The 14,411-nt window shown below is 40.2% G+C and overlaps 1 protein-coding gene across 2 annotated transcripts; it reads left to right on the top strand.

Moving 5' to 3' along the window:
• The first annotated feature begins 298 nt into the window (after positions 1-298).
• On the top strand, positions 299-13,487 carry LOC145444016 (putative ubiquitin carboxyl-terminal hydrolase MINDY-4). 2 transcript variants are annotated; one of them, XM_080321919.1, is made up of 10 exons: positions 299-603; positions 753-1,077; positions 3,262-3,413; positions 3,503-3,635; positions 3,920-4,254; positions 5,041-5,289; positions 8,029-8,217; positions 9,016-9,191; positions 13,046-13,190; positions 13,250-13,487. In XM_080321919.1, the coding sequence occupies exons 1-10, from the start codon at positions 601-603 to the stop codon at positions 13,370-13,372; spliced, it is 1,830 nt and encodes a 609-aa protein (XP_080178045.1). In that variant the 5' UTR covers positions 299-600; the 3' UTR covers positions 13,373-13,487. The 2 variants fall into 2 exon arrangements, with proteins under 2 accessions (XP_080178045.1, XP_080178046.1); XM_080321920.1 differs by lacking the exon at positions 5,041-5,289.
• Positions 13,488-14,411: the final 924 nt, after the last annotated feature.

Genomic DNA, 14,411 nt, shown 5'->3' with positions numbered 1-14,411 from the left:
TCTCTCTTGTACGGTAAAATGTTATTCAAAATCCAGTTCGAGGGCAGTTTTTGTCTTTGAGTTGGGTACTTCCTCAGAGTGAGGCACAGATCGCCGAGAAGATTCTAAATCTGCGTGATTCCAAGTATTCTACTTACGACGATTAGATAAAATGAATAATAAATGAATAAATAAAAAATATCGATATCTCAAAAAGTAGAGCCAATTCCGAGAAATGGATGTCATTTACTGACTCGGCAGCCCAAACATACCTAGAAACTATTAAAATATCTTTGGCACTAAAAAATGTTTCTGGTTATATTTTTCAAGTATCTGTCCAGATACACGAGACTTCAGGAAAGACATAGAGAATGTGTCGAATCAATACACAAAGTGACTTGAGTCCAACTGAGTCATATTTCGTTTTCTTAATTGTGGCTCGTGTCGTGATTTGCGTAATTATCACGGTGTTAAAATGTGAGACAAACGCGCACCATTATGTTGCTTTGTGTTTGAACATTCTTTTCACACTTGGAAACTTCTCTGTATCTGGCTATCAGTCTTTAGATATTTAAGTTAAATCGGTGGATCCTTCGGCAGGATTTGATCAGCGAGAGTACGATGGTATGTGCACTTGAATGGTTTGCGAAGCAGTCAGAATAGTCATGCCTTAGTAATCAGACGGCTGATTTCATTCACTTCTGCATCCAGCTTGTTATGTTGACCGATATCAGCGGTATTTTGGGCAGTCTTAACTTCAAGCCAATTTTCAGGAAAATTTTCCCTGGACGGTTAGTTCCGAGTCCCAGCGTCGAGTTATCGAAGAATCATCCCTCGGCCTCGTGCGCGAGTTTTTGCAACACTGGGGACTGTATCAGACACTCGCCAAACTGGATGTGGAAGCCCCGCGAACAAAAACAAGCATTTGCAATCGGTCGCAACTCGCTCAGTCTTTGCACGTGGCGCCTCTCATTCGCAGGAACAGTCATTTGCTACGACCGTTTCAAAGCGTCGTTGAAATGATCGTATGGGACGTTTTGCAGAGTCCACGCTTCAACCAGGCAGCCAACAGCCGGCCCGTATCTGCACACCCGCGAGGTAAATGTATATCTAAGGTAGGGTTTCTCATACTGGGGTAGACGAGATGATTTACAGGGCTACATGAGCTTGTCATGAAGGCCGTACTTCATTAGTACTATTTCAACCTAATTGTTTTGCTTATGCACAGTAGGGTTTTTCAAAAATAACTTTTTATCTTCACATTTGACTGGCTATTCCAGGGAGTGGTTAGGTTGACTAAAAAGAACGCTGCACACCAAACTTGGCTCAATTCCAACCCGTGGAAGCTAAGCTATTGGAATTGAAAAATGTAAACTTTATGAAAAAAAGCTTTATTTTTCAAATTTTACTGGTAACCCCATGAAATTAAGCTGTATACAAAACGATGCATAGCAAATTTGGCTCTATTCCAACTAGTAAAAGCGAAGTTAGGATTTGAAATCTGTAATAAATAATTGATGAATTTCCTACCATAAATACCACCAGAGGTGGTCAGTAACGAAGTACTTCTACTTTTTCGAAGTACTCAAGTATTTTCCTCTACTTCTGGTACTTACTCAAGTAGATCTGATCTTCGCTACTTCTACTTCATAATATTTTGTGATCTACTTACTTACTTTTCACTATTTTCAGTTTGTCAAGTAGAAGTAGTTCTATCTTCCTATCAGGAAGATAGCCTGAGGAATTTCGGGGGCTGTTTTCACGGAGTAATAACATTTAACTTTCATAAAAGTAGAGTAAAGCCCAGAATTTTCGTCGCACGCAGTGGATATGCGGCGTTACCAGTATGATTTCACGAAAGCATCGATGCATATAATTTAGGTAGCGGCTTGGCGTGGTTCTGTTCACACAGGGATATCTAGAACTAGATATCCCTGAGTTCGCACCACATTGTCGCCCTTCGCCCACATGAAATAATTCATCGCAATATATATGGCTCATCATAACGTTTGAAACTGATGTTTCGCAATCTAGCATCTGTCATATCGTAATCTAGCATGTCCATGGCGTGCCGTAACCTGAAAAAGTGGACTCTGATATTTGTTTTAGTTTTAGAACTGTTTTAGCACACCACCTTTGAAACTTTCTGGACTAGAGGCATGAAAAACGTGTTCCACTTTTAGAACTAGTATTTATCTTCCATTTTCAATTCCCAGTATCATATGCTTTGAATAATAATTAATATAAGTTCTCTAGTCTGGATAACATACATGTTGAAGTATAAAAGCAAGTGTAGTAATGCCTTTAATTTCCTGAAATAAAGCTACACAATATGGCAGTTTTACGGTCCACTATATTTTTTATTAACGTTTACTAATCGTGCAAAGTGTTCACATCGTATCCTATACAACTTCTCCGTATTGCTCTGACTAAACTACGGACCTTATAAAATGGGGGATGACGCCATACCATGCTATTTGCTAAAAAGTGCTGTTCAAGAAAACAGGATAAGTATCGCATTTCCATATTAATCCTATCATTTTCATCCCATGATGTGGACGAATGCTTATGATATCGAAAATTGGATACCTGCTGATATGAATCAAGCTCGTCACCTTTCGCGTAACTCAATTTGCGCCTTTATACAATCCATGTGAACAAATTAGGATCGTTTTCACTACTTACTTAAGTACTTTTAAAGTCAGTCAATTCTACTTCTACTTTAAGTAGTTTTAGGTTGCTTATGGAAGAAGTACTTCTACTCGTACTTGAGTAGATTTTTTCCGTCGCTACTTCTACTTGAGTAGCTTTCTTGACTACTTTGACACCACCATATTTTTTCAAATCCAAAATTCTTCACTTCAATTACTTCGCTTAGTTGGAATTGAGCCAAATTTGTTGTGCAGCGTTTTTACAGCCAACCTAACTAGAATAGACGGTAAAATTTGAAGAAGAAATCTATTTTTGAACAACGCTTACGCATAATGATAAGCATGCTATATTTTATGGGACTGCCGACCATTACCGTGAACCGAATTTCCTGACAAACTGATTCTGCATTGCGCTAGACCAGGTTCACTTTGACCCTGACATTAGTCATAGTTATTTCAAGGAAATTCAATGGAAAGTTCTAGTGTCCTCGTTATCGCCAAGTGCCAGAATGTATGTTGCAATCACAGCCACAAATGCATGTATATAGAGAAGGTACGCGGTTAAAAATGTTTGAGCCCCTGATTTCCGGTGTACGAATTGTAGGCCTACATTATTGTTTTTACCATGCAGTCAGGCCTTCTTCAAAAGAAAGGGCATTGAGCGTTCAACCAAAGAGAGCGATCTTCAAAGTTTCAGAGGCTGACGAGATGAGATCAGGCACGAGAAAATCAGTTGATTCAGAAAACATGGATGAGTTAGCTACTATGTCGAGAAACTTTCCAGTGAGTAGAGGAGAGAACGCTCAGTAATTAAGAGTCATCGCGTGAGCTCACACTCTCAGTTGACTTCTCTCATATTACTTGATGTTCAGAAAACCGCGATGCAGACCAAAAAGAAAGTTAAATTGGAAGAAAAGAACACGGTAGAATCGAGTTCGCTGGCATTGAAGAACCTAAGCGATGTGTCGGATATGGTGGAAGAGAGATGCCTACGTTGGCTGGCAGGTATTGGCGGAGGTGGTGTTGAAATGAATTTTTGAAACGGAATTTTCACTCGATTACATGTATTATTAATTTCCAAGACATATAATTATCGAATTTCTAGTTTTCCTAGAAAAGCTACAGGTGAACTGTATCGAGTGTATCGTGCAGCAAACTTGGCTTGGCTTCAGGAAAACCAGATGAGCATTAAATGACAGGCATTTCCTCTAATTATTCCGATTAAACGGCTTTAGAATTACCGAGTCCACCCTGGTAATCGATGCTTTCATTACACTTTTTGTCAACAGGCTATGACGACACACTGCTGGAGGAGCAGCCAGAATCGAATCCGCGTAAGAAATGGCGGGACTTGAAAGTTGCCGTCACGGCAAAAAACAAACCCCGGCCCAAAGTCAAAAAAGTCGAATTCAAAGTCACCAAAAAGGCTCAGCCGCTCGACTACGACACGGCGGTGCGCCTTCGAAAACTTATCTTTGGGCCGACCTACTCGCGTACCTTCAACGACGCTTGGATTAAACAAGCATTCACGTTCCGCGATTGTCAAGACGAACGAACAAACAGACTAAGGTACGGGCTCATACAGAAGAAAGGAGGCCCATGCGCAATTGTGACGATTGTTCAGGTCAGACTTGGTCCACTGAAAAATCTTCAGTTTCTCCAAATTAGATTAGAATTAGAATGATAGCAACACCGATTCTCCCATACTTAGGGCTATGAGTTTTTTTCAGCATAGGCCCTGAAAAAATTAATCATTTTTGAGTAAAATTTATCACCTCCCACTATAAGAAAATAAATTAATTAGAATCAAGTAAAAATACTCGTACAGCACCAAGTGTCATGAGATCATACACTTCCCTGCACCACCAAAGCAGCATAAACAAGCTTAAACATCACATTAACTGAATATGTAATATGGTACTATCATGTTTATTGTGTGTTCTATCATTTTATTGTTATAACAATACTGCATAAACCCAAATATGGTGGACGATATTTGGCCGAGTCTCAAGTCAATTTGACTTTCATTGTTTTGACTCGAGTCGAGTAAAGTCGTTTTCGAGTCAAGTCCAAGTTAGGGATCAACGAGTCGAGTCTGAGTCATATAGTTAAGACTCGAGTCCGAGTTCAAGTCAGGTTCATCTCACTTTTGAGAAACTCTGGTGATGTTGAGCGCCTTGGACTCATAATGCACTCATTTTTCTCACTCTAAACATGTTTATTCAAACATGAAATACAGTTTTCAGGCCTATTTTTTGATTAAATCATATAGAATTTGTCGGGTCATAATTATGCGATGTGCAATGACCTAACTACAAGTCGAATCAATACACAAATTGACTCAAGTCGAGTCAAGAACAAGTTGCGATTTAAGACTGCTTGGTACCAGTCCGCAACGGTTCAATTTCAGGGTTTTGTCCTCAAGCATATGATTTTCGGCAAAGTCGGCAACAACGGCAAAGAGGTGAAAAGTCGCGATCAGTCGGTCCTCAACGTTTCGGAAGGTCTCCGAACCAGCTGCCTGGCAGAATCCATCATTGAGATGCTGTGGAAAGCAGGACGTTCTTTCCGTGCGATTGTGGCCACGATTAGCGCGACGCAGAGCTTCAAACCAGGCCCTAGCTTTCCCTATGATGGAGTATCGGAATATATCGTCATGGTGAGTGTTGTGAGTTAGAAAGCAGGGATGGGCACAATGGTCGAGTACTCGAAATCCAATGATCAACCCTTTGCGACTGGCTGTCCAGTATACTGGACCGCCACTGTTTAACACAGAGGAGTCTTTATTTAATCCAAAATAGCTAGACCTGTATTGGTCATAAACTGTTACAATCGTTTTATAAGGATAGCTCAAATGAATACGCATACATCGGACCATGTATAATCTATTATATCAATATATATCCTGTTTGAAATGAAGATTGGACAGTGAACACGCATAAACGTTTCCAGCAAAATTGAATTTGTAACGATGTTTTCTTGAATGAACGCCTGAAATGTAAACCATTGTACCTTCCGTTCTAGACCTCATATAACCAATTACAGTTATCTTCCACGACTTGTTGTAGTCCATACCATTGTGTGAAAGCCCTTATATCGAAGATTAGCACGTAGAAGATGTTTCAAATTGACGCGAAAGAAAGCAATACCTTGCCAAGTGAAAATCATGGCTGCGTAAGAGCACCTGGCTGGTTGCGGTTTCAGACATATGTATGATTGCTTCGGGCAATTGCAAATAATACATATAGTTAGCCTTTATCCTGGCATATCCATCAATATCCGTATCATGGAGCTTAGCTTTGTATAAGACAATCGACACCAGCCCTAACACTGAACAAATAAGCGTGCAAGTTAGGCTATTTCGGTAGCCGAGCTTGTAATAACAACATCACATAGAGGCAGCCTATGTCTGTTTTAGATGGCATAGGAAGTTACTGTTGACTTATATGAATAGTGTTGATCATACGTAAAACATTCGCGCTATAGAAGACAGTTCAAATGGATGTGAAATGAAGCAATACTGTATCGTGTAAAATGAATTCTCAAACGCATATGGGCAGTGTCGAATAAGGATACACCAATATATGTTCACTTGGATTGCCTTATTGCAGTTGTAAGTTACACACAATAATCAACTGAAGCTGATAACACTTCAACAGCAGGGAGATATATAACTTAGGCAATTTCGCCAGGGCAGTGCCTATTATGTTACGTAGAACTGGACAAGCGCGTTGCCTTCAGCGAGAATACGCGATTACGTAATTGATTACTTATCGGCGGTGGTCGCGCAAGTCCAGCTTGTCTTCTCTCTCTTTCCAATATCGTAGCGCTGGGCTGTGAAGCGTTATAGTAGCGTGTAATGGCTCGTTGGAACGTAGACATTTTTGCGGAGAACAATCATGTGGTCATATACCAATAGAAGCCATATGAATGACGTGAGGATAAATTGAAGAACAAAATTATCTCCCATTTTCAAAAAATTGACAACATTTCCTCGCATTACGCCATTCCGTCTCGCGTGTGAGCCGTGCGAGTGTCTCAGTCCGCTAGGTGGCTACTTCAGGTTTACGCTATATTTTGGGCGTTGATTTAAGCCCTATGGATGGCATTTTATCGGTATTTTTATGGATGCAGTAAACCTTTGGTCAGTAGGCCGGCCGATCACGAAGGGTTGAGTCGAGTCGGTTGAGAGATGAGGTTTCTGAGCATTGAATTTATACGCTACAGTAAAGTCACCACATGATTGGTATTTCGTCTATCAGTCCTGATACTTGGAAAATAGGGCCAGAAACTGTTACGCCTTGAGGAACATGACGATATTATGAATACGAGCCATTCTATTTCACTCAAGCAGAGTTGAAAAAGTGGTTGAACCAGATTGAACTAAAAACGGAACAATCGACATAATGACTCGGACTCGACCCTATACTAGTTGAATTGGACTCAGACTTGACGAGGTGGTGAATGGAAAATGACTCAACTTGACTCGAGTCAAAACGATTAAAGTGAGATTGACGTGTGACTCGGAACCTTGTGACTTGGTTACAACCCTGATCTCGCCTACTACTAAAGTAGAATATTACAATATTTTGCCATTGTCAGTAACAATCTCGACTCTACCAGAAAATATTTCACTCTACTTGGTAGCTCTAATGTGGCTCTCGACCCCTTATGTCATTCCACTTGTGCAGAGAATAATGAATTGTTTCCTGTTAAGAGTCATGATAGTATCCGACGTTCATGCTACTCAAGTGTATATTTTAATAACATATTGCGTAAATCTATTCAACCCCTAATTCTTTGTACCATATTTGGAGTTCTGTAACCCAAACAGTCTCTTCAACTACTCAGATATAGCTAACGACTCCGACTAAATTGACACTCCCAAAGCAACGCGCTCCTGTTGCGATTTAAAATATCATTCTTTGCAGTGACGTGCGGTCATGGGAGGTAGTGAGGCAGTGCCTCACCTGTGGTTGTGATGAGTAAAATAATAGCGACACATTTAATGATTATAACACCAATCATTATGTGTATTTTCCATCAGTGTTCATGAAAGACTAATTTTGGAACATGTTAACCAGGGATATCTAGAACTTCTAGATATCCCTGATGTTAACATACAAAATCACGGAAGATGCATTTTTATTGTTAAAAAATATAGCGTGAAAGGAGAGGTGAGGCACAGAGCCTACTGGTTAGCTAACAATTCCAGTGCACTTATACAATGCGTTATGTCGACTTCGCAAACTGAGGGTGTGATGTGAATCGTGTAGTTGTGATTGGAAACAGGTAGCTAACTGAATCAGCTGCCCCTTTCAGAACATATCTTCATAAATCTGACTGTAGAAGGTCAGTGCCTCGCCAATCATGATCCTCACAGATCCTGTTTTTTCAGACTCCATGTACCACTGTAGAGTCACTGCATGCAACAGTCTACGAACATATCGGTCACTTTGAATACAGTCACGGTGCGGCGATCTCTCTTCTCTACTCTGTCATCTTGTCTCGTGGCATCAGCGAGGTTCTGCTGGATATGGACGAACGAACCAATTGCCTTCTCGGCAAAAATTGTTCTAGCACAGTGGTACGTCACGGCTGACAACTAGATAATAATAGTTGTTAAAGTGGACTCATTGGAGCGAAATGCTGGTGGTCGAATTCTAATTTGTGACATGTATTATGCTCACATTTTAATTCTAATTCAAGTTCTGCTTCGTCTGAAAATGCTACCGGAGAACTGTACCGCACAAAATGCACCAAGTGTGGTGATTCGGTACCTTTGGACCACTAGAGGGTGTTTATGTTGTTTGGTTTCTGATTAGCTTAACGTCGTGACTATTCATTTCATTCTGCGCCAGTTAGGTTGGGTATCGTTTCTGTTCGTTGTATCTGCGTTAACTCTGTGTTATTGCCGTATTGTATTCAGATACACTAGCTTACTTTTCTGTTGATAAAAGCCCAGGAATCGATCGTATTGAGCTCTATCGAAAGGGTACAACTGCAAGCGTTTGTCATTCTCGTGCTTGTGTCAATGAACTTGATTATGTTGCATTTCTCGATTTAGAATTTTTTCTGCTTTAGAAATTGTAATTCTTGTCTAGTTTGGAAAAACACTGAAGCTATCTTTCTAATTCAAATCTAATTTGCAAAAAAACTGTACCTATAAATCGAATTCTAATTCAGTTTGTAAGAAACTGTAGATATAAATCTAATTCTGATCGAATGATCTAAAAACTGGCTACTGGTATCCTTCTAATTTTAATCTAATTCGAAAAAGCTAAAATTTTCTGGCTCTCCTACTCTAGTTCGTAGAGTCAAGAAAATAAAACTTGTGGTCCAGGGCTGGAATGAGAGAACTGACGGAAGGTTATTCCTCTTGTAGGAGCTACTGAACCTTTTTCTCACTGGATCCGCTTCATCAAACATGTTTGACGACCGTAGGATCGCCGCTGATGCGTCCGCTGTTCATCGAGGCATTACTTCGCAGTCTGACGTTGGATTCTTGGCAGTGAACACGGGAAACGCAAAGCCTGTTGGAAACAACCTTACTCATCCCAGGTATGATCGTAATTACCTGGAAATTAAAAGTGACTCGACCTGTCTCCATTACCGCTGGGAAAAATCGAGTGCCGGAGTGATTCTATCATGGATTGAGCATTTGTTTCTGTGTCCTCTATCATAGTAACACTCTTTACGGCGCATAAACATGATTTCGATATTTTTTTCGACCAATTCTTCTTCATTAGACTTGGTGACATCGCTGTGGGTTTCTCACGACCAGAGCTGGATCAATTGTAATTTGTAATTGAGCTGAATGTAAACAATTACATTTTTTCATGTAATCGTAATTTTAATTGAATCGTTTTCATTTTGTGTAATCGGAATTTGATAAAAATTTTGCCCAATCACAATTCCAATTACATTGTTATTGAAACCTGACAATAACAGCATAAAATAATTAGCCTATTTACATGGGTGTTCTATGCGTGCCTCGTTCACTAATTGAGCCATGCTAAACTGTTTCCCATACTTCAATAACAATATAAAACTTAGTGAATTACAATATAGGCTAAACCAGTGGTTCTGAAACTGTAGGCGCGCCGCTTGGGAGGCGTGAAAGCATCTGAAGGGCAGCGCGAAGCTCCGATCAGCTGAAAAAAATATCCGTGCTTGGCGCGATTTACGTCCATTTCATAGTTATTGCTCCGTGTATAGTCTGAATTTCGTATTGGAGAATTCTCTCATCAACCATCATAACCTTCGATGCCATCAAACTATCTGTTAGGATTGCTAACATTCTGGTTTCATTGTGTCATATGGCGATAAGGGGACACGAAATATTTCACAGTCATAAAAGCGGGGCGTGTCCAAAAAAAAGTTTGAAAACCACTGGGGTAAACTAAATCTTAATAGCTCAAAAATGGACGAACAGCAAATAAACTCTTCTGAAACCTGTGCTGCACCATCATCATCATCATCATCATTGGTTTATTAGGAATTTTATCAGTTCAATACACCACAAAAAATGCGATACAATGAAAAGACAGGAAGATGTCGAAGCGACTAGGAGTTTTCTATGGAATCAGACACCCACCTTGGCCTAGGCGATGTAAAGAGGAGGCATGCACACTGAATGAAAGTAAAGAAGATAGCATAGAGAAGGAAGCGACAAGAAATAGGGCGGCATGTCATGGGAAGCGAGATCGATAGGTCAGTCGTGGTCTGGTAATCTTGAGGATGGACTGTATATCCTACACCACGATCATAGTTTTAATCTTAATTTTAATCTCTTACCAGTACTGAGGCTTGCTGCAACAAATGCAAAAAGAAATTCATGCGTTCAACCGAGGCTTCATCAAACTTGATTACGCATTTGTAGAGATGTTATCCCAATCTTACCTCCAATCTTAGCCAAATTTACAGGGGCCGGAAACTTTCCGCACCCTAATGCTCATCAAATGCAATGTAAAAGTTTTTGAGCAAGTGAAAATGTAAATGTGAACCAAAATTTTTTAATTTGTAGTAATCAGGAGCTTCTTTACTTTTGCATTCATTTTAATTTTACACACTTTATCATCCTTATCGCTCACACCATACCAATTACATTTCATTTGCCTTACTCAGCTCTGAGTATTCGTTTGATTACATCACATTGACTGTCTTGTAGCCTATTCGTTGTTAGTCACTGCAAGTCGCTCAAACTTTTGATTGTTAATAGTCGCTTAAAGAATTTTTTGTGTTCGTATTTTTCAGTGCTCATGATTAGGAGTTGTTTGAATACGTTCTATTTTAATTAAAGGGTAGGCTGTTCTACGTATCATGAATGAAACATGAATAGCTTGAGATTGTTGCTGATTAGGTCGCTACAGTTGTCAAACAGCACCTCTCAACCGAATCAATTACATGTTTAACAGTAATTGTAATTGAATCATGCAATGAAGTAATTATAATAGTGATTGTAATTGAAGTGAATTAATGTAATTGACCCAACTGTGCTCATGACTATACAGAAATGTAGTATCAGTATCATGTGTAGATTCGTGCTCTATGTTTTAAATGCTGTGATACGACGAATCGGGGTTTTAGGACTCCCACGTTGGTAGAAGAGTATTGAAAGTATAATTCTCGTTGATTGGCGTATCATTTCAGCACTCGAAAAATCATCTCTCCTACTAGGCAGGAGTCATTTTTCCCCCAGTCCTGTTACCGGACCACGTGCCGACATATATTTTGTCTAACGACTTATGCCACTTCATTCTCATTGCTTGTCCAATGTCCATTCATGTTATCTTCAGATGCTTTTCATTCTGTCCTCGTGCATCTTATTTCATTGTTCTAGACCCGGGCGAGCATTTGATTGAAAGACTTCTAGAATAGGGTGGAGTGAAAATGACCTTTTTTTCTAAATCGAAAAAAGAGGGTTCTTAAATCCCGACAAATGACCTGAAACTTCAATATAAATTGAATGTAGGGGATTGCCCCCATTGTCCAGCCGGCAACCCCCCAATTTCTCAGGGTTTCCTTCCACAGCCATATTCTAGCTAGATAAGCCAATTGGGCGCTGTCAGCGGCACGCCCCGGCCCGCTAACGACAACCCGCCGAGCATCCCTGTTGGACACTGATCTTGTTATTGCAGTCTTGTATTCACCTCGGATGCAAACAACTGCTACCTCACGTCACCAGGATGGGCTCCCCACAGCCCCAACACATTTGAGTATGTAGTTACTCCTCCGGTTATCCGCATTTTTTACCATTTTTTTTTGCCAAAGCTTGTTTTGTAAAAAGAAAAATTTCTTCTTAGGACCTATATAAATATGCTATTTCTGCAGCTTTTTAACTATATATCATGACTCTACAATCAGCGGCTGCCGAGATTTGCAATTTTACCCCCTCGCGCGCAGAAATTGGGGGATTACCGGCTGGAAAATGGGGGCAATTCCCTAAATTCAATTTTTATTGAAGTTTGAGCTCATTTGTCGGGATTTAAGAACCCCCTTTTTCTATTTAAAAAAAAAGTCATTTTCACTTCACCCTATTCTACAAGCCATTCTAACACACCTATATTTTCATTTTATGGCAATCTCTTGTTGTTCATCATCATCATCATTGGTTTATTAGCAAATTTATCAGTTCAATACACCACAAAAATGCGATACAATGAAAAGACAGGAAGATGTCGAAACAATTTGGAGTAGTCTATGGAATCAGACACCCACCTTGGCCTAGGATATGTTAAGAGGAGGCATGCACACTGAATGAACAGTAAAGAAGAGAGTATAAAAAGAAAGCGATGGAATGATTCACCAACAGAACTGGTGCATTCCGCCTGCATTCTGAATCGCACAGCAAATTGGTTTATTCATATTTAAACGAGCCCGAATATTTCCGTTTGACACAAATCAGGAGCAATCATCAGCACAGCAACTATTGTTGAGATTTGAAAAGAACTTGTATGTTGACAATTGTATCACCATATGCAGAGGTGGTCAGTAACGAATTACTTCTACTTTTTGAAGTACTTGAAGTAGATTTTTCCTACTCACACTAGTTTTCAAGTAGGTATGATTTTAGACTACTCCTACTTGATAGTTTTCAGTTTTGTAGGCAAAAATAAGCGTAGAATACCTACTTACTTACTTACTTGTGAACCACCACTTCTACTTCTACTTGAGTAGAAATTCCGTCGTTACATCTACTTGAGTAGCGACGGTGACTACTTTGACCACCTCTGACCATATGTGAAGTCTGTTAGCATACAAAGTTTTTTCCAAATCTCTACTAGTTGCTGACGATTACCCTTGACTCGTGCCAGACAAAAACATACTCGTTTATTTCAATATTATGCCATTTGTTCTGTCACTACAGATTTATTTTGTAATTGGAATGTTGACTGCTACTCGAACACGAACAGGTACCCCATTTGGGTCGTTGCGAAAGACAACACCTTCAGCCTGTTCTTCGGTTTACATCGAGATATCGCCACGGCCCATGTAGACAATTTTGTTTTGCATTATTACGCCGGTCTCATCCATCAGGACAAAGAGGTCAAACTCACGGTGAGCAATTCTTCAATTGCGATATAGGTCTGGAGGCGATCGTCACTGTTCCTGTTCAGGTCGATTGCAGGCAGAAAACTCCACGTCACTTGCGGGAAACAATGTCGCCTCTGGAAAATTGTATTATGGAGCGTTGGCGAAAAGCTCTGCTTACTTGGCACGTTGTACAACCTACCTTGTGACATTACTGTGTAACGACAGATTTGAAAATTACATTCGCACTCTCTGTAGTGTTACTCCATTTTTTTGTTTATTGAAGAATTGTTTCACATGAATTACATATTTAAAGGGCCCTTACATACATATTTGACAGCTATGTAGTGTTGTAATGATTCGAGCCATAACTCGAGTCGCGGTTTTTGGTGAAAGGTAAAGGACATCGTTTCTTTTTGTCCTTGATGTTTTTTGCGGCATATACATCGACTCAAGATATACATGCACACGATCCGTGCATATGCATACCTCGAGTGCATGATCTGCATAACTACATATTAGAGGTCGACCGATATTGATTTTTACAGGCCGATACCGATATTTCGACGCTCACAAGGCCGATAACCGATATCATAGGCCGATATTAATATGGAAGGAGCAGAGAACTATTTCGCCAAAAATATTATATATTAGGCAAGGTGGCACTTGTTCATGCCACAGAAAGGTGAACAACAAACGAGAAAACTGAAATCGAAAAGACTTATTGCTTTATTGTGAACATTCGTTGAAATTTGGGATAACCCGAAAATCAAAACATGATACAGAATTGCAGATCAGTTCAGGAAAGGTAGATTGTAGTTAGATATAAAATATCGGCCTAGATTGGCCGATACCGATATTCGAGAATGTTCCAAATATCGGCGCCGATAATCGGTCGACCTCTACTACATATGCCGCTGGACAAGGAGGTGCAGATATAGCCTTGTATGCCTTTCTAAGTCATGCACCACCCCTCCATGCTATTCCAATAGTGCATGAGCGCCATGCGGGGAAGTCATGGATACCAGTGTTATTAATTCAGGTCTTTGGTCTGACCCGGTCGGGGATTGAACCCACGACTTACCGATCAAGGAGCCGGACGCTCACCATTACGCTATCTTGTCGGCTTGACTCGGGTCTATTTGAGTGTTGACGCAACCCGTACTCGAGCCATTGCGCAATGCTCATGGCTCGATCTAGTCCTATTATGACTTACGACCAGGACCTCCAAGACAGGCCTTCATTGGA

Source organism: Botryllus schlosseri, chromosome 8 (assembly GCF_051294905.1).
Source record: "Botryllus schlosseri isolate E-star chromosome 8, Bs_hap1, whole genome shotgun sequence".
NCBI lineage: Eukaryota > Metazoa > Chordata > Ascidiacea > Stolidobranchia > Styelidae > Botryllus > Botryllus schlosseri.
Note: the sequence above shows the minus strand (reverse complement) of the source record. Positions and strands in the feature narration are given on the sequence as shown.